General features: G+C 36.4%; 1 protein-coding gene across 1 annotated transcript in view; it reads right to left on the reverse strand.

The window, feature by feature from the left end:
* LOC148950110 (uncharacterized) overlaps positions 1-20,971 on the reverse strand; it is a 48,210-nt gene extending 27,239 nt beyond the window's left edge. The window contains exons 1-2 of the mRNA XM_089091451.1: positions 20,852-20,971; positions 17,321-17,414 (exon numbers count right to left, since the gene is read on the reverse strand). Coding sequence (XP_088947577.1) covers positions 17,321-17,356 — 36 coding nt within the window. The 5' untranslated portion in view covers positions 17,357-17,414; positions 20,852-20,971. The remainder of the gene's footprint in view (positions 1-17,320; positions 17,415-20,851) is intronic.
* Positions 20,972-22,080: the final 1,109 nt, after the last annotated feature.

Here is a 22,080-nt window from a genome sequence, read left to right on the forward strand (position 1 = left end):
CATCCCAAATCATAGGTTTCAGACAACAAACACCTATGAAAGGCTAAGAAATCCAGCTCAGAAAAGTCAAAAGTATCAATCCATCCACTCCAAATCATAGGTTTCAGACACTACACACCTATGAAAGACTAAGAAATCCAACTCAGAAAAGCCTGAAATAGCAACCCACACATCCCAAATCATAGGTTTCAGACACCACACACCTACGAAAGACTAAGAAATCCGGTTATGAAAAGTCGGAAATAGCAAATTACACATCCCAAACTATTGGTTTCAGACAACATTCACCTACGAAATACTAGAAAACCTTAGCTCAGAAAAGCCTGAAATAGCAAACTACACATCCCAAATCATAATGTTCTGACAACACATACCTACGAAAGGCTAAAAAATCTAGCTCAGAAAAGTCCAAAATAGCAAACCACCCATCCCAAATCATAGGTTTCAGACACTACACACCTAAGAAATACTAAGAAATCTAGCTCAGAAAAGCCCGAAATAGTAATTTACATATCCTAAATCATAAGTTTCAGACAGCATTCACCTACGAAATACTAAGAAACCTTAGCTCAGAAAAGTCTGAAATAGCCAACTACTCATCCCAAACTCGAAGTTTCAGACAACAAACACCTATGAATGACTAAGAATCCTAGCTCTGAAAAGACCAAAAAGCAAACGACACCTCCAGTTACAGACAGCATTCACCTACGAAATACTAAGAAACCTTAGCTCAGAAAAGTCTGAAATAGCCAACTACTCATCCCAAACTCGAAGTTTCAGACAACAAACACCTATGAGTGACTAAGAATCCTAGCTCTGAAAAGTCCAAAAAGCAAACTACACCTCCCAAATCATAATTTTCTGAAAGGACACACATATGATAGGCTAAGAAATCTAGCTCAGAAAAGTCAAAAATAGCAAATTAACCATCCCAAATCATAAGTTTCACTCAACACACATCAACGAAAGGCTAAGAAACCTAGCTCATAAAAGCCTGAAATAGCAAACTACTCATCCCAAACTATTGGTTTCAGACAACATTCACCTAGGAAATACTAGGAAACCTTAGCTCAGAAAAGCCTGAAGTAGCAAACTACACATCCCAAATCATAGGTTTCAGAAAACACACATCAACGAAAGACGGGTGCTCGGGGAGAGCCTGTGGGGGTCTGTGGGTCCCTTGTGGGTCGGTGGTCCTGGGGGAGCTCGGGGGGCCATGTGGGGCCCGGGGGATGGGCTGTGGGGTCCGGGGCTGGCCTTTGGGGGTCTGGGTGGGTCTTTGGGACGCCGGGAGGGCCTGGGGGTGCCGGGGGGACATTTGGGGAGGGGTGGAGGGCGTTGGGGACCCGGTGGGGCCTTGGGGAGCTTGTGGTGCCTGTGGGGGGCCCGGGGATGGCATTTGGGGGTCTGGGTGGGCCTTTGGGGCGCCGGTGGCCCTTTGGGAGCTTGGGGGGCCTTTGAGTGTCCGGGGGGACAGTTGGGAGCCTGGGGGACATTTGGGGCCTGGGGATGGCCTTTGGGGGTCTGGGTGGGCCTTTGGGGGACCGGTGGAGGGCCTTTGGGAGTTTGGGGAGCTTTGAGGACCGGGGGCTTCCTTCGGGGTTGGGGTATGGGGATTGGAACCCTTTGGATCGGGGTAGGGCGATCGGGGCTCTTTGGGGTTGTGGTAGGGGACCTCACAACACAGTTCAATGGAACTTGTGTATTATAACGACCACACTCAAAAATCATCTTTTAAATCATCTTTTAAATCAACGTCTCTAACGGTTTCGCCGAAATAATTCCATAAGCTGTCTAAAACCGTTTCGCCCAAATAATCCCTAAAAGTAATTTCATCGTGTTCCTTTTGTTTGGCATCTCAGTACTTTCACATTTCAAATTTCTAGGAAACCCTTTCCTACGTTAATCTCTTCATCTCATAAATTTTCCTAGCTAAACTATTATGGTTTCGTTAGAATATCAATTTATCTCTCTGACTTAAAGCTCCGTGAAGCCGTATTTAAAAATATAATTTCTATCTCTTTATACTCCCGCATAATTCCAAGATAACAAGTGATGTCATTTATGATTCCTGACACTAAAGATCAATGAAGCCTTATTTAAAAATAGAATATTAATTTTTCTCTCTGTCCTAAAGAACGTTTATCCCTCAGACCTAAGATTAAAGAAGCCTTAATGTTTCTTAATTCCCTCTTCGTGAATCAACAATTTCCCCGCCGATTATGTAAATCAAGTTCACTGGTCAGGCCTAAAGATTAAAGAAACCTTAATGTTTCTTAATTCTCCCCTTCGTGAATCAATAATTTCCCCTAGCGATTATGTAAATCAATTTCTCAGGTTCAGCTAACCAAACAACAATTAAGCCATGTTTGTTTCTTAATTACACCCTTCGTGAATCAATAATTTCCCCTAGCGATTATGTAAATCCACGGAAATTCACTTCCCCCTCGAGTCCTAGATCAATAACATTGTTCCCGTTAGAATTCAATGCGCATGTGCAACCTTCGCCCCGGAGCTATTACACATAGAAACAACAAATAAATCGATCTTGGAAAAAGAGGTCATTGACCCCATTACGTAATCATTCTCCCTAATGACTCTATGCCCTTATTAGGACCCCCGTTAGCATTAAAAATGCTGACATGACCACGTGGTCATGTCACGAGCTCATGATAGGGTTCTACTCAGACTATTTCCGAAAGAGCCGTCGAAAAAATTCATGCTGGTGCTACCGCCGTAAGCGAGACAAATCTAAGGAATTGGCATGCATGTGCCAAATTGCAATTGAAAGGTGTACTTTCCCGAGATGTATTTGATAACCCGCGTCGGTGGTTTAACTTAGACGAAACCATGTTATACTTAAACCCCGATTCTACCAAAAAAAACAGAGTACTTGATAAAAAAAGGTAGCCAAGTTGTCTACCTCCACGCCAATAACGAAAAAAGGGGGTCAAACTTCTCCATTGTTTTAATGCAATGGGGGAGTGTCCACGACCCCTCATTCTATTTAAAGGCAATACAAGAAACTGTGCTTTAGCAAACTCTGTTCCACAAGAGTTGACAGTAAACTTTCCTAACTCAGTTCGGATACAGGCCTCAACCTTACTAATGTATATCTTAGATATGTCTGTGGCATGGTTAATAGAACAGGGCCTAAACAACGACGAACTCCTCTTAATTTTTGATGGACATGCGTACCATATAAATTATGAATTGTCCATATTCTGTTAAGAGAATAAAATTGAACTGCCGTGCTTCTTTCCAAATGCAACCCATATATCACAACCAGTTGACATTGGTATTTTTGGCCCCTTGTAAGGAGCATGGAAACACCACATTAGTTAATATAAGGCAGGCATTTGTAACGAAAATCGGGTTACACTATTGGAAACAGTTGGTGACTGTCTAAAAGAAATAAAAAAAAACTAATTTCGCGGCTCATCTACCAAGAATAATTAAAAAATAATGAAAGAAAGTACTTGCAAAAATGCGTTTCGTGCAACTGGGTTCTTTCCATTTGTTGCAGACAATATTAATTTTACAAAATGTGTTCAAAGGGATTCCTCTGTTTCTCTAGAAAATAAAAATTCACCCTCAGCTTCACCCCCCTTAATTTCGACCCCAGATCCTATTCCTGTCCCATCAACTTCGGGGTCGAATCTTATCCAATCACCTTCCTCGGTGTCATTATTAAGTAATATTGAACCTCTCGAATCACCTACTCCCATCCCGACTACATCCACAGCATCCTTTTCACCTCCCAGTAGAAAATCCTCCTTCATCGATAAAAAATAGTTTTTAACTTATGTTGCTGATCATATTGACCCCGATGACCTCAATGAGTTTATGAGACAGAGTAATTCTATGAGGTGGGAGGGGGATAGAGAGCATACGCTACTTTTTTATATGTGGCGAGATGCATATAATTCTCTTCATAACACCAGTTCTATGGTCACTGCTTTACCAAACATTGTACCCAACACCGCAGAGAATAGTGGCAGTCATGCAGTATGTGTGCCAGCTGAAATAAGCACAGCAAGGAGGGAAGTAACTTCTATTCCGAGGACCGTGGTGCAGCCACATTATAGCTCTGCAGCTATGCCTAGTTCCCCTTCTATTTCTTCACTGGTCCAATGGAAAAGTTTTTATCAGGTACAAGTGTAGAGGCCAGTGACAATGGAAGGCCTTCCCGGAAAAGAAGTTGTCCATCTAACTCCTGTTTAACGCAATCTGCTTGTATGAGGTGGTTGCAAGAAAACTACGAAAAAAACAAGCGGCAAAAGGCTAACGGTGAAGATAACCAGTGGCTTTGCATTTATTGCAAAGAAATATACGGTCACGGTGTAAAGCGCAGTTTTTGGGTATCGTGCAGCAATCTTGAATGTGATAAACACATGCATTACTGTTGCATACCCAAGACGCTTTTGGATAAATACCCCAAGTCGTTTCTTAAATTTGTAAGGACATCGGACACAGATTTTTACTGTGCCCCTTGTTTCACTATTCATAATCATCCATATTAAATCCACATCCCAACCAATAGCTAAAATTTTTTTCTTCCCTTTTTTTTCATTCCTCCATATTTTTGTATTTTAAGATCACTGTTTATTGGCTTTGTCTGGGGGTTTTCTTTTTCTCTCTTTTTTTTATAATGAATATTGCACACTAGAAGACCCAGGGGAAAGGGGAACCCTCCTCTGTGCCTTTTTAATGTTTTTCACTTTTTTAAAAAATTAAATTGTCAATTTGGTTAGTTATTAGCGCCCTTGTCACATTATCCTAGCATGGAGATGTTTAATTTCATTTTAAAGGACTTTTTGCCCAAGTTTTATTTTTATCAAAAAAAGGAAAAAAAACACTGGCATTAAAGTTTTATTTGCTGGTTTTGCCTACTAGATACCTTACTTTGGCTACAATCTTACAGCTTCCTGCACCTCTTTTTTTTTATATTTAGCAGAATATTTACATGTGACGATTATTACAAAATTTTAAAAATATATTTGATGAAAAACTTGAGCAAAGAAAGAATCCGAACATTCCCCAACAATCCTCAGATCATTTGTAAATTTATTTTCTTTTTTTCAGTAAATTTTCCGTCTTATTTTCGTCATGAATTTTTCCATTTTCCTATCAGGAAAGTTTGGACTTATTTTTACACAAATAGATTTAAAATTTACATCAACTGGAAAAATACCAGGATTAGTTGTTGTTTAATCCCTTTTCTTGCAGCGCCCACTGCAACAGTTATGTGTATTTGGATTACATGTAATTTTTTGATTATAAATGGTTTATTTTTGTATGTGATCCCGAGATTTAAGTTCACAAATTACTCCCAGACAATTCAATCATTGCTGAAAATCTCCCAGGAAATGTTTTTGTAGACGATTCTGTCTGAAAAATTATCTTTTTATATTATTATCTTTTTGTTAAATGTAATTATTTTTATTTGAAAAAGACTAATTTCAGATTGCTTTTTAAATCATCTGATTACTTTTCAAATCTTTTCTTGCATCTTTTCTTGCAATCTTTTCTGACTAAAACATGCATGTGTATTTCGATTACATGTAAATTTGTTTTATTAAAAATGATTTATTTTTATGTGTGATCATGTTTATAATGAGATTTAACTCTGTAAATATTATCTTTATATGTGGTTATTTTCATTTCTTGACTATATTTTTGTATCGTATTCAAAAATATATATTTTAAATGTTTTATGATTGATGTATTATCCAAGAGCTTTGTTGTGTATAGAGGATTGCCTAGATTACGAGCTTAGATTAAGCTTAGTTCCTCATATAGGCTACATGTTCTATCTTTAGTGAAGAAATTGAAACTCAAACCAAAACTATGTTTAGTATTTAAGCAGCATGCAATAAAATACTGTCTTTACGGTAACTAAACCCATAATTAAGCCAATGCCAAGTTATTACTAGTTTCACATATAACAGAAAAACTAGGCTGATCATAGTTGCAACAACAGCTGCAATCAAGGTCAAAGGCAACCTGCAATACCTGCAACATAAATTATCACATATTTTAGGGGGGTTACCCCCTCCTCATTACCTTGCGTTTGATGCTGACAAACTTCAGAACTTAAAAAATATACTTCTTATTCGAATTGAATGACTGGAGTTTCAGGAGCTGTTCTTAAGGAATAGAGACAAAAAGCTTAACTTGAGACAAAAAGCTTAACTTTAGCGTAAAGAGTAAAGTATTGGGAAGGAATCAACCCCACTCACATACAGAACAATTTCTGTTCGTTTTAAGTTTTTATTTTGCACTTTACTTTCAGCTGAAAAGAAAACTTGTTCTTTTTACTAATTTAATATCATTTTTATCCAGAGGGAAATTACCCCCCCCCCTCCCCCCATGGAAAAACCTCAAGACAATTCTAACCCTGTTGGAAACTTTTCCTGGAACAATTGCACAAATTAAATCTAGTGGACAAAGTTGGCATTTGTCGGTTATAAAAGACACACCCGAGCATTTTGTTTTTGAATGACAGAAACATGAGACAAGAAACTGGTCAAGCAACTTCTTAATAGCAGATAATCAGTTTTGGCTTGGTTGTAAAATAACTTGTAGCACTATTTTATTTAAGTATTTATTTGAAAAATTGGATAGGTATTTAACATATGCTATGCTACCCCCCCCCCTAATGTGCAAATATACAGCCCAAATCTGTTTCTAAACTATTATATTTTCATCATTTTTTTTATTTCCTTAGCATTCACCTAACTTCACTTCTCGAGTGTGTATTATATAAGCAACAAGTACAGCAAAGACAAATAAAAAGAAATTTGTATAGGAATTCCGACAAAGTCCCTCAGCCTTAAATTTCGTTTAGAAAAAACGGGTTTAAGTTGCTTTGGGGCAGGGCTGGAGGCACCTTTTACTAGTGTTTGGTGGTATTAGATATGGATGTTAATATATTGGACCAAATATCGAAATCAAAACCTCAATATCAAACAGTTCGTGGAAACAAATTAAAAGTAAGGAGCGACCCGGATCAATAGTAACCAAAACTCTAAAAACGGAATTTTGTTACCAATAGATATACCAAAAGAATCGGATTTTTAGATAGGCTATATAAATTCCCTTAGGTTTAATGTTACCCATCAAAGGCTACGAGCATGAGAAAATTTTCCTGATTTTCAAAAGAACGGGGAAAAACGCCCTATAAGTAAAGTGATTTTAATGAAAATTACACACTCAGATTCAGCGTATCAGAGAACCCTACTATATAGGTTTCAAGCTCCTATTTGCAGAAATGTAGATATTTGTATATTTTTTTTCCATAAGAAAGATCGTAGATGCGTGTGTATTTTTTTATTTTTCTACTTTCCAGGGGTGATCGTATCGACCCAGCAGTCCTAGAATATCGCGAGAGGGCTTATTGAATGGAAATTAAAAGTTCTAGTTCTCTTTTTAAGTGATAAAAAAAGATGGAGGGCACCTACTAGGCCTCCTCCCCCAACCCTTTTTTACCAAAATCGTCGAAATTCTACACTGGGGGAATTTGGCAGAATTATTATACAAAATTCTTTTTATGTCTTGCTTTCTCTTTTCTGTCTCAATTTTACACACAGAGTGTTTAAGAGTATTTGTCCAAGGTAAATATTCACTGGGACTGAATTTTACAGAGAATATTTCCGTGGGGGGGGGGTCTCCGGGGAGGTGGGGCTAGATTTCATGGCTTTTTTTAAAAAACAATAAAAAATTAAAATAAAAATAAGCAAGTTTTTTTCAACTGAAAGTAAGGATCAACATTAGAACTTAAAACGAACAGAAATTATTATGTATATAAAGGGGATTGTCCCCTCCTCAGCACATCGCTCTTTACGTTAAAGTTTTAATTTTATCCCAGTTATTTAATAATTGAACAAAATGGCTATCTGAAAATTTTGATTCGATGTGTTGGGGGGAATGGTGGGCGCGAGAGGGGGGTTAGTTACCCTCCAATCACTTTCGACTATTGAAAAGGGTACTAGCCCTCCCAATTTACAATTGAATGAGCCCCTTTTGAAGTTTACGACAACTATATCTATAAAAACCTTGCATGCCCCCTGGGCATAACTTACAATCTTTGCCATGGGGGCTCTGGGGGTTTTGTCATCCTTAAATACATAATTTCCAGAACTTTCAACTACGTTGAACAAAATGGCTATCTATAAACATTGATTGAATGTTCTTGGGGAAATGGTGGGCGTGAGAGGGAGGTTAATTACTCTCCACTCACTTTCGACTATTAAAAAGGACTATTTCAATTTCCAATCAAATGAGCTTTTTTTAAAATTTCTACAACAACTTTCTATATAAACCTGATATGCCCCCAGGGCATAACTTACAACCCTTGCACTGAGGCTCTGAGGGGGTTATCATCCTAAAAGACCTAATTTCCAGAACTTTCAACAACATTGAACAAAATGGATATCTCAAAATTTGGATTGGATGTGTTTGGAAAAATGGTGGACGTGACAGGGGGTAAGTTGTCCTTCAATCACTTTCGACTATAAAAAGGGCACTAGTCCTCTCAATATCCAATCGAATGAGCCATTTTTGAAGTTTCTACAATATCGTTTTCTATAAAAACCTTATATGCCCCCAGGCAATAACTTACAAGACAACCCTTACCCTGAGGGCTGTGGGGGAGAGGGATTGTCACCCTTAAAGACCTAATTTCCAAAACTTTCAACTACGTTGAATAAAACGGCTATCTAAAAATTTTGATTCGATGTGTTTGGGGAAAATGTGTTTGGTGTTAGGGGATTGGTTGCCCTCAAATCACTTTCGACAACTGAAAAGGGCACTAGCCCTTTGAATTATCAATCGAATGAGCACTTTTTTAAGTTTCTACGACAAAGATTTCAATAACAACCTTATATACCCCTAGGACATAACTTATAACTCTTTCCATGAAGACTTTTGGGGGAGTGTTCTGCTCAAAGGTATAATTTCCTGAACTTTAAACTGCGTGGAACAGAATGGCTATCTCAAGATTTTGCTTTGATGTTTTTGGGGAAATGGTGGACGTGGAAGGGGTGTTAGTTGCCTTCCAAACACTTTCAATTATCAAAAAGGGCACTAGCCATTTCAATTTCCAATCGAAAGAGCCCTTTTTGAAGTTTCTACGACAAGGCATTCTATAAAAACCTTATATGGCCCCAGGGCATAGCTTACAACCCTTGCCCTGAGGGCTGTGGGAGGGGGGACAGGTTGTCATCCTCAAAGACCTAATTTCCAGAACTTAAAACTACGTTGAAGAAAATGGCTATCTCAAAATTTTGCCTTTATGTGTGTGGGGAAAAGGTGGGCGTGAGAGGGGGGCTAGTTGCCCTCCAATCACTTCCGACTATTGAAAAGGTCACTAGCCCTTTGCATTTCCAATTGAATGAGCTTTTTTTGAAGTTTCTGCGACAACACTTTCTATAAAAAACCTTATACGCCCCCAGGGCATAACTTACAACCCTTGCCCTGAGGGCTGTGGGGGAGCGTCCTCCTTAAAAATATAATTTCTATTTTGTAATCACCTACGCTGAACAAAAAGGCTATCTCAAAATTTTGATTGGATGTGTTTCGGGAAATGGTGGGCGGGAAAGGGGTGTTAGTAGCCTTCAAATCGATTTCTAATATTGAAAATGGCACAAGCCAATCCGGTTTCCAATGGAAAGCGCCCTTTTCAAAGTTTCTAAGACAACTACTTCGGTATAAAGTTGCCTGGTCTAAAGGAAAAAAATAATAAATAATTCATTGTGCCAACATCGTTCTTATATACCCCCAGGACATAACTTAAAACCCTTGCCCTGAGGGTTTTGGAGCAGTGTCCTCCTCAAAAACATATTTTCTATTTGGAAATCAACTACGCTGAACAAAATGGCTATCTGAAAATTTTGACTGAATGTGCTTGGGGAAATGGTGGGCGTGGAAGGGGTGTTGGTTGCCTTCCAATCACTTTCGACTATTAAAAAGGGAACAAGCCATTCTAATTTTCAATCGAATGAGCCCTTTCCGAAGCTTCTACGACAACTCCTTCGATACAAAGTGCCCCGGTCTAAAACCAAGAAAAAAAATAACTAAATATTACATTGTGCCAACATCGTTCTTTACTTAGGCTGCACTATTGTGCTGCCTATGACTTGTTTGAATTCAATAAGCAAGTCACAATTCCAACAGAAAAATTGGATTTTTTTTTTACTTGCTTGAATTTGAGCGAACCATTTTTGTTGGAAATCAATTTTTTTTTTTTTTACAGTGCAGCTTCTCCACTTGAGACACTACACCAAAAGTGCCTTTTTTAGTACCATTTGAACTTGATGATGGTGGAATTTATATGGAATTTATATGCACTAACATGTGCAATGTCTTTTATATGAGCTAAAAAAGATCTGTCAACGATGTTCTGGTAGCGCCACCCTTCGAGAAATAGCACAAAAAGTGCCATTTTAGTGTCATATGGCACTTGAAGATTGTATAATCTATAAAAAGCACGCAGATATGAGAAATAGCTTTTGAATGAGCCATTAAGCATCTCTCTATGATGTTCTGGTAGCCGGCTAGACCTGTTGAAAAAAAAAAAAAAAAAAAAAAAAACAAAAAAAAAAAACGAAAAAACGGGAGACAGATCAGTGCTACCGATGCAAAAAAGTGATGTTCCTTGTTATTCTGGGAGGGGGACTGTAACTTCCCTGTACAAGGTTTTGACCATGTTGATTCCAATGGTACATTTCATTTTGTTCTGACGCCATTTTCGAGGGGTTTGAGGTTTTTTTTCGAAATCCCCATCAATTTCTTTTCGTAATAAACTTTTATTTTTAAGACGAACCGAAATAATAGTTGACGTTGCTGAGTCAGTGTCAGATGACAATCTTTTTTCACTAGGCAGTCTTTTTCAAAACGCTGTTTAGCTTTTGGTTACTATGGGCTGTGGTTCGCTCTTTACTAGGTTATGAGCCAAGAAAATAACTGAAACAAAACCACAGCGGATACCGATACCGATAATATACATGCGATACCAATACGCGCGATATCGCCCCACATACAGCCCTTCCCCAGGGACTATGGAGGGCCGTATCATGCCATATATATTGGACCTTTGAACGATGTTAAACAAAATTGCTATCTCAAAATTTTTATAGTACTAGTTTAAGGGGAGGGGGCCTGTAAGGAGGGGGGGGGGCTATTTGCCCTCCAATATTTTTGGTCACTTACAAATTTAATTCTCTTTCAAATGAGCTATTACACACCTCTCTATGATGCTCTGGTCACCCCCTAGCCCTGCTAGAAAAAAAAAAGAAAAAAAAGGGAGACAAATCAGTGCTACCCATGCTAAAAAGTCATTTTCCTTGGTGTTCAAGGTGGGGGACTATAATTATCCTACAAAAGGTGTTGGACCATGCTGATTCTAATGTTGCACTTTTTATTTCGATTTGGCGCCATTTTCAAGGGCTTTCAGGCTCTTTTTTTGAAATCACCATAAATTTCTTTTCGCAATAATCTTTTACTTCTAAGATTAACCGAAACAATAGTTACCATTCCTGATTCAGTGTCAGATGGCAAGTTTTTCTCACTAGACAGTTTTTAGACGCGTTTTTCAACTTTTGATTACTATGGGCTGTGGTTCGCTCTTTACTAGGTTGCAGCTGCCGCTGCAACCATGATAAAACTAAACTAGACGCTGAATATGGCCATTAATTTAATCAGACTGTTTTTTGGCAGTATATGAAATACTAGGTGTCAACGATAAAAATAAAAGGATACCTTAGGAAATATATAAAGTAGAGGCATTTGGAAGAGATACGACTAATGACTAAGGGTATATTGCGCTAAAGGTGTACCTTAGTAGCCAAAAGTGTACACCAGGTCGTGATGATTGCTTTCTATTAAAATATGTTGAAATTATGCTTCGGGAAACATAAGAAATTATGCTCTTCATTAAGGAGTCATATTGGAGAAGAAATTATGGCATGGCAGAAACAATTTTAAAAGGCGCCTGAATAGCCCAAATGGCATTAATTAATGTTGAATTTTAAGGCCCAACTGCTAGTTAGTTATGCAACGTTTAAGCAAAAAATATTAGTGATACGAAAACAGTCATGTTCGCTTATACGTCTTAAAATAAACTACAGTACGTAGGAAATTTAAGTAAACGCTGTTGGAGGATTGAGTTTGGAACTTTGGGGGGTAAAGAAATTTAATGGGGGTGGCAATAGGCCCCCTTTAAAGATTCACCAACCTTCATTGAAATTGATAAACATATTTGCATACAAATTTAAGCAAAGACCACTGCAGCTAAAGCACGGTGTATAAAAGGAAAAGAATATGAAGACAAGAAAATTACCCTTGCAATAGGGCCACTATTGGATTAAAGGCAGAGCCTATGAGAAGACTGTGGCCAGAAATAAAGAGTGAGAAATAAAGAGTGTAACTATAAATAATTATTTGTTGTGTGCACGTTCATAATGTCTTTCAGCTGTATCACTGTGGCAAGAGAACCTGAAAATATTCTATTGGGCTACCGAAAACACCCTGTTGTAAGCAAATCTCCCCCCTTTAAAGATTCACCAACCTTCATTGAAATTGATAAACATATTTGCATACAAATTTAAGCAAAGACCACTGCAGCTAAAGCACGGTGTATAAAAGGAAAAGAATATGAAGACAAGAAAATTACCCTTGCAATAGGGCCACTATTGGATTAAAGGCAGAGCCTATGAGAAGACTGTGGCCAGAAATAAAGAGTGTAACTATAAATAATTATTTGTTGTGTGCACGTTCATAATGTCTTTCAGCTGTATCACTGTGGCAAGAGAACCTGAAAATATTCTATTGGGCTACCGAAAACACCCTGTTGTAAGCAAATCTCCGAGTACAAGCACAAGTCCATTGGTAGTGTCATAACAGGTAAAAAGTCGAACAGCTGAACATGGAGCTTTGTCAAATATTAAGTAAAAAAACAAGTTTTTTTAACTGAAAGTAAGGAGTGACATTAAAACTTAAAACGAACAGAAATTATTCCGTATATGAAAGGGGTTGTCCCCTGCTCAACGTCCCGCTCTTTACGCTAAAGTTTTTTATTGTTTTAAAAAATAAAGTTGTATGACAGAGTCAAACTCTAGCGTAAAGAGCGAGGCGTTGAGGAGGGGACAGCCCCTCTCCTATACGGAATAATTTCTGTTTGTTTTAAGTTTTAATGTCGCTCCTTACTTTCAGTTAAAAAACTTGTTTTTTTTTTTATTTCTGAACGCTTTTGAATTAATCAAGCTTTGATTTTGGCTCACCGTACATGACTAATTAGAACGAAATTTGCATATTAATTTTACTTGTTTTGGCTAAATGGCTTTCTCAAAATTTTGTTCTGACTTAACTTACGAATTAACTTACGTAACGAACTATATTCTCTATTCTATATCGAACTATATTCTATATTCTTATGTTTTTATTGCGTATATTTGGGAGTTTATCCCTAGTCTATACCTCGCTCTTTACGCTAAAGTTCAAATTTTGTTTGAATCACAAACCCTTGAATCACAAAGGCCGGTTAATTAGAATAGATAGCTCTTTTGAAAGTACTAAAAAAAACTTTAGCGCAAAGAGGGAGGTATTGACTAGGGGACGAACCTCTCATATACGTCATAATCTTTTTTCGTTTTAAGTTTTAATGTTGCTCCTTACTTTCAGTTGAAAAAACTTGTGTTTTTATTTAGTTTCTGATCGTTTTTAAGTAACGCTGGGAAATCCGACGCCTCCTTCATAGAAATATTCCTTCCTTCAAGGAAACATCCTCCATGGAAACATTCTCCCCCTTAACCCCCTCTTCGGACCCCCCCCCCCTAACCAGAATAAAATCCCTCCTGAATCGTCTCTATAATTCCCATTAACCAATACTATATGTAAACAATGGGCAAAGGTCATAACTTGCAGCCCTTCCCCCGGGAACTGTGGGGGATTAAGTCATCCTCAAAGACATATGTATTAAGTTTTTGACTACGTTGATCAAAACGGCTATCTCAAAATTTTTATTGGGTGACTTCGAGAAAAAAAGAGCGTGGAAGGGGGCCAAGTTGCCCTCCAAATTTTTTGGTCACTTCAAAAGGGCACTAGAACTTTTAATTTCCGTTCGGATGAGCCCTCTCACGATATTCTAGAACTACTGGATCGAAACGTAATCATTTCTGTTCGTTTTAAGTTTTAATGTTACTCCTTACTTTCAGTTGAAAAAAAAAACTGTTTTTTTAATTAATTTCTGATCGTTTTTTAAATAATGGTGAGAAATCTGGCGCCCCCTTCATAGAAATGTCCCTTCCCGCAAAGAAAAATCCTCCATGGAAAGATTCTCCACCATAACCCCTACTCTGATCCCCCTCCCCCTTCCACCAGAAAAAAAATCCTCCTGAAAACACCTGTATACTTCCCAATAACCAATACTATATGTAAACAATGGGCAAAGTTAATAACTTACAGCCCTTCCCCCGGGAACCATGGGGGATTAAGTCATCCTCAAAGACATATTTATTATATTTTCGACTATGCTGAACAAAATAGCTATCTCAAAATTTTGATTGGGTGACTTCGGGAAAAAAATTAGCGTGGGAGGGGGCCAAGTTGCCCTCCAGTTTTTTTGTTCACTGAAAAAGGGCAATACAACTTTTAATTTCCGTTCGAATGAGCCCTCTCACGATATTCTAGGACTACTGGATTGACACCATCATCCCTGGAAAAAAAAAAAAAATACAACAACAAACACGCATCCGTGATCTTTCTTCTGGCAAAAAATACAAAATTCCACATTTTTGCAGATAAGAGCTGAAAACTTCTATAGCAGGGTTCTCTGATACTGGTGTGATTGTCATTAAAGTTCTATGGTTTTTAGGGGTTGTTTCCCCCTTTTTTCGAAAATAAGGCAAATTTTCTCAGGCGCGTAACTTTTGATAAGTAGGACTAAACTTGATGAAACTAAAATATTTGAAATCAGCATAAAAATCTGATTCTTTTGATGTATCTGTTGGTATCAAAATTCCCTTTTCTAGAGTTTTGTATTCATTGAGCCGGGTTGCTCCTTACTTACAGTTCGTTACCACGAATTGTTTGATAAGCCGTAAGCTAGGAGTGTGGTCGTGTGTAAAAATAGTTTTCATATTTTGTCCCATAAGGAAATTAAAGCCAGAAAAAATGAAATGGCAGGCAAATACTTCATTAAACTGTCTCAGTTACTTTAAATTCAAAGACAATTAAAAAACTCAAAAGTTGATATGAACAATTAAAACAATGAAAAACAATGAAAACAATAAAAACAATGAAAAATATTAGATATACTAGAAATATGGTGACAGTTCATGTAAATATATGTATGTGTATAAAGACATTTATATGTAGAAATACATATGAATATATATACTATGTTATTTTAAGAAGTAACTAGCATCATTTTTTTCATTTTTTGGATCTAAACTTATATTCACAGACATTGTTTTTTTTTGGCATAATTAACACCAAATTTTTTTTATACCCCCTTTGATTTGAGCGATTACATACAATCCAAAACTCCAAGACCAGTTCAATGGTACCATGGAACCAAAAGTTCACGCTATTTGATATGTCTATACTATCAGACTATAAAATCAACTGATACCTTGAAAGTATGCCATATTTGGGAGAATTTTTTTTTTTTTTTTTTTAAATTCCGAGATTTAGAAGTGAGATATACTCAGATCTTACATTAGGCCACAGTATATAAATAATAGATTTTATCTTTATATTATCTTATACATATATTTTATATTATAGATTTTATAATTATATCATCTTTATACAGTGCATTAGGCCTAGAAATATCAAAGCAAGTGCTACATATAGCTAAATGACTTTTATATATTGAAAGAAAATTTTATAACGTTTTGTGTTAAAGTGAAAGTTTGTGGAAATTTAAAGTTAAAATCCAAAATTTAATGTTTAATTTATCTAAGGCATTCCTAAGACTGGAAAAAAAAATTTAGATCAACGACGCTATCCAAATAAATTAACTATTAATTCCGTCCTCACTTAACCCTCCGCCCCATCCCTGTAAAATTTCTTGTGGTTGATTTTCACCTGAAAAATTCTCCTTGCCATACTTTCATTTAAAAAAGACTTTAATAACTGATCTTTTTTCCAATCACTCCAGACACCCCCCATTTTGTGTAGTTTTTTCTTGGAAACTGCCCCCCCCCCCTCCAGTGAGAAGTTTCTTCTTGGGAAAATTCCTTGATAACACATTTCTCCTGCAAAATATTCTTCCATGGAAAAGTTATCCTGCAAAAAATCCTCTCCCCTACCACCACTGAAAAATTCCTCAAACATTTATTATTATAATAATTATTAACAATAATTGTTACAATGATCAAATAAAGCGTACTAACTTGAACATTTCAATAAATCCAAGCAACTCTTGTGAAAAAATTTGCCTCTAACAGCCAAAATATCACCAAAATTCTTCTTCAAACAAACATCGCAGGAATTACATTGATGAGCTTTACATATAGAAGAAGAGCAGAAGTTAGTAATAAAGAGTTAGCTCAAATTAAGCAGGTATTCTTTTTAAAGATGAATAGGAAAAAAAAATCTTCAAATAGGATCACTCCTCCATATTCCAATTCTGCTGGCACTTAAAAAATTGTGAATATTATATGGTAAAAATTTTAAAACTGTCATTAAATAAATATATATCCTTAAAGAAATTAAAAATCAATTATTTTGCAATTAAAAAAAAGTATTTTGCAGAAGGCATCAAGATATGGCTAATTGTAGGAAGAACCAAGACAGATAGTCTGAGCAATTGAGAGGGAAATCTGGGATAAGCCCTTTTTAGGATTGTATAAAAATTATGTTATTTCATTTGTTGATTGATAAGTCTAAAAGATGTCTATGAAGTCTATGATATATAATATGAATGATAGTCATTAACCCGCGAAAGTCATTAGCCAGCAAAACATCTAAACAAGCACAACATGAGAAAATTACAACAACTAACAAAAATTAAAGAGAAGATAAGAGTAGTAGTAGCAATAGCAATAATACAGGCCTTAAAAGTTTGAAGTTAATAGCTTAAATAGTTCAAAAGATATGTAGATACACTTTTTTTATGTGATTTTTTAAATTCAATAAGATTTAACTGAGGAAAATTCAGTAATAATTATGTTTTCAAGCTGAATGATACAGCTCCAATTTGTTAGATATGTGCAGTACAATTAAAGTAGGAAATCTTTGAGCTAGAACAGTAAAAGAAAATTCTCCCAACCCTTACCTGTGTGACTTACCTTCTATGGGCGAGTGTATGACTTACATTCTTGGGCAAGGCACAGTAGGTCTCTGCAAGCATTGAAACATGCTGAATCTATCTGGGTTTCCAACTGCCAACGTCAAAAAAGAGTGCAGATCTAGGCAAAAAAAGTTGTTAGCATGCTTTTAACAAGTTGTTAAAAGCATGTGCAAGTCAAAAAATTTGTGCATGCAGCCCCTTTCACTGTTCTGACCATTCTTATCCCATTTACAAATAATTACCAGCTATCCTTTGATCGATAAACATATTATCATTAAATTTTTCAATTGTATTTAAAATAAAGTTAGGAAATCAACCTCTAAATAATAAGTTAGATAATGGTTATCATTCTTTTTTTTGCTTAAAACGTAATACTCTTCATGAAATTTGCTGATGTTAGTTTTGATTGCTTATATCTTTAACTGAACTATAGTTAAGTGCATCCAATGTTTAGTTAAAGTTTTGTCGCCATTTTATCCAAACATTTTGAAAGGAATATAAGAGGTCCAAGTAACTAGTCGTGAACTATTGCTGACTTGACAGTAGTCAAGTCAAGTACTGTACCCTAGCACAGCAAAAAACAAAAATGGAAGCAGAAACAAAACGGATTTATCATCCTTCAAAACAGCACACAAAATTTGCGCATTCATTGCATTTTCATTTTATCATGTTGTGCCTCAGTGTCACCCAGCAAATTCAGAAACCATTGAAGAAGAGGCAAAAGTGTCCACATCTCCAGATAAGGCAACATTTGGACTTAAACATTTGAGGTTTTCCAACGTTAGGTCATTGTAGTCAATCCATTTGCTCATTTGTGAGCACAACTCCAAAAAAAAAATTCAGACAGCTCATCTGGATGCAGTGAACCTGCTGAGCACTCAATAGGCCAATGTTTTGCAGGCTTCTCATGAGGCACAATGCATTAGGTCCCAACTTTATACAATCAAGTGCAAGAAAATGAGCTGGGCTCAACCGAACTTTAAATGGTTCTTGTACCTGCCCTATTTCTTACTTTTTGAAATATCACTTGAGGAGCAACAGATACGTCTGTCACGACGTTTCCAAAAGCCTGTGAATCCATGTTCCCTCAGCTTGAAACTCTTTGTTTAGTATATTGATCTTTTTAAGAGAAATGAAAGAAAACACAAAATAACTATCACAGATAAAAGAAAGAATTTTATTAGCCTTTTCTTTGGCTCCTCTATCTCCAGCTGAGTCACCTTCTCCATGGTTGGCAAAGAATAAAAGGAGCAGGTTCTACTGTGCAAAGATCCGTTCAACAGAAGCTTCAAGGGTGAGCCATGACATACTTGAAGTCTGCAAAAGCTTATGGTTTTCCACATGACAGAAATTTTGGTAGATTTTTAGTTCATCTTGTCTTTTTGGGCTATTTGCCACATATACAACTACGTCACGAATAAAAATGTCAATTCCATCTGGCAACTTCTTAGCTGCATATGCAGAACAGAGAGCAAAGGAATGGCTAGTAAAGTCTATCACAAGCAAATCTGGCACATATTCTTTTAACAGTACACCAAGACCTTTTTGATGTCCAGTTTTAACACTGTCATTGTCAAAGGCAATTGCCATCAAGTTTTGCAAAGGTATTCCCAGGCTTTCCAAATATCCAAGTATTGGAGGTTTTTTCACCTCTTAACTGGCCTCACTTACTTGCAAAAGCCCCAGAAAGTCTTTTTGAACTATATCTTTGGAGTCTTTGTACTTTGCTGTAAGGACCAAGACCTTCTGCCAAGATTTATCAACTATTAAAGAGATATGAGCTTTCTTCAGTTCACAAGAAAGCACATCTCTTTCTACAAGGGCAATGACATGTCTAATTATCCCACTAGTTTTATTTCTGCCCTGATTGAAGCTTTTACATCCAATTATGTCTTTACAACACACTTTACAGTAAGCTAAGTCCAGTCCTCATTTAAAAAATGATCAGAAATTAAATGAAAATTTCTCAACTGAAAATAAGGAGCACCATTAAAACTTTAAAGGCAACATTAAAGGGTTGCCTGCTCCTCAACACCTCACTTTTTATGCTAAAGTTTGAATTTTGTCCCCATTCTTTCAAAAAGTCTCCTGAAATACAAGGATCGTTCAAGTAGAAAAATAAGAAGCTTTTTTAAAAGTACTAAAAAGCTTCAGCGTGAAGAGTAAGGTGTTGGGGAGAGTGCGACCCTCTTCAAATACATGGTAATTTCTGTTTGTTTTAAGCTTTTATGTTGCTCTTTACTTTCAGTTGAATAACTCCCTGTTTTTTTTTATAGTGTTAAAAACCAAGGCTGAAATAAGTATGCAAAAAAGGAAAAAGGCTTGGACAGAAATACTAGGCACCTTTTTTCTCCTTGTATCTTGTACAAGATTACTTGCTTACTGTATAAGCTCTTGGGAATGTTAAAAGGGGTGATTAGCCTATTCTACAATCAGCTTTGCTTAAATTGAGAATATAAGCACTTAGTACTTCTGCCAAGCTTTGTCCATAAGCAAAACTTGGCAAAGACAAAGATGTTTTGAACTCAGTCCTGCTTAAAATTCAGCAAGCAAAATGGATGTGGATGATTTTAATACCTGGCCACAGTTTGCTCCCTCCCCCAACTGAAATTTTGAGTCTTCAAAAATCTTATTGAACATAAGACAGGCCCACATAATTCAAGCACCACAGAAAAGGATATTTTTTTTTTAGTATACCTGTCTTTTTGGTTCTATATTGTTCATTTTTTAAATATTGAACAGTTCATATTATTAACCTATGAGTAAAGTAAACATGTCACTCCATGCCTTTTCTTATGTTCTTTCCAAATATACTAATTGCTTTTGGTGTAAATTCTCTTTACTCCCAACCCCTAGGTTATATATTTACTCATTAGGGGGGGGGGGGATTGTAAAGTTCAATTCTGACGCAAAGAAATGTTAAATTTGGATTCAGGATGCAATTCTAACTATAGACATAAGTTTGAACTTTACCCTCACCCCCATCCGAATGTGCAAATATATAGCCTACCCTGAATTAGTATAGCCTATTTGGGCGGGGTGAAGTGAATTTGCGCCAAAAACGTTTTCGAAAAGAGCATAAGAAAAGGCATCGAGTGGAATGTTCACTTTATTCATAGGTCAAAAATATGAACTGCTCAATATTTGCCCATTTTTCATTGTCATTTTCAATTGGCTCGAATATTTTTGGCCCTGGATTCATTTCTAAAAGCATCATTCACCTAACTCAACTGCTTTTCAGGGTAGCAAGAAGTGTCTAAAGTCTAAACTACAATTTTAGGCTACCCAAAATTTTCCTAATTTACCCTTTTATATCATTTTGATAGTATGGGTCCCATCCAAAGCCAATTCTTGGCCCCCTGGCTGGTAAGATAAGATGTTTATTTCAGAAACAATGGCTATCACCAGAAAATATGGATGATTCACACTTTAAAATGGTGCACAGGCCTAAAGTCTTTGCAGAATTTTATCAGTTTGAGATTAGACTTTAGTAGGTTTATTTTGGTTGTTGTTTCTACATTTTTAGAAGTAACTTAGTCCATGTTTCACACTCACTTTTCCATTTCCATGAAGAACAGTTGTGCCCAACAGCTTTCAACTTCCTTCTATAAAACTTGATTTGAATTTACCACGTTTTCACTGGTTACCTATGCTTTGATCTACTTCTTGGTAAATGGCTGAAAACACGAAAAAGAGGCCTGGGGGACGGCTCAGTCATAGATAACATAGATAATACCTGCTAGCTGTTCTATCTTCTGCGCTGAAATAGTTTAAATTAAATTTTTTATTTCGCTTAATACTTTTTTTTATCATCATTTCATAAAAGTGTACAAAAAATAGTGCAACGAGCAAATAATAGGCAAAAAGAGTGCAAATCCGGCCCGTGGTGTGAAAGAGTGCAATGAAAAAAAAGAGTGCATTTCACACGAAAAGTGTGCAAGTTGGCAACCCTGGAATCTATAGCTAGTTCATCATTCATAGCGCGCCCAAAAGAATATGGGTAACATATTATTAGAGTGGTAACTGACACTACTGTCGAAAAAAAACACCAACACCGCCAGCGTCTCTTAGCATTTTGTTAGTGTAATAATAAGGCAAAATCAGTGCAAAATACGAAATTAATATAGTAGTAAGTGCTCGATCTCAGTTTCTAAGAAAATCACATTTACGAAGCTGGAAAAAATGTCAAGAATCATTCAAACTCTAAAGAATGCTCTTTGTTTTTATTAGAAATAAAACCACCTCCTCTCCTCTCAGTGACGACAAATTTTAAATTCAAAATAAATTTAATTTTAACTTTAGACGTCACCTACTCTTTTTCTCATTAAATAGCAGCCGAACTGGACACATTTCAAGTCACCATATACTACCAAAGACTTTCCAAAAAAAAAATTGTCATTCCCGTGAAAAAGGGCGTCCTCTCCCAACAGGAAGCCCTTCATACGGTGGCTATTTCTTACCATACCTCTTTACTCTTCCGAATGGTGACCCTACGTGTCTCCTGTAAAAACAAAACAATAATAAAAAAAATCAAAATAAACTAATTAAATTAAAAATAAAAAATAAATAAGCCAAATTATCTATCAGTATAACTTTCTTTTACAAAGAAAATACACCAACATATTTACAAATTACAAAGACCTCAAAGAAAGTTATAATGATACCACTTCTAAACTTTATCTTTTTATTTTTCCCTTTAAACATACTTCGGCTACTATTTCACTCCAAAAACAAAAGAAAAACAAAATTATAAAAACTGGCAACGCTGTTTTACCCATTTCAAT

This window comes from Artemia sp. Qi Xiang Cuo, chromosome 7 (genome assembly GCF_049724085.1).
Source record: "Artemia sp. Qi Xiang Cuo chromosome 7, ASM4972408v1, whole genome shotgun sequence".
NCBI lineage: Eukaryota > Metazoa > Arthropoda > Branchiopoda > Anostraca > Artemiidae > Artemia > Artemia sp. Qi Xiang Cuo.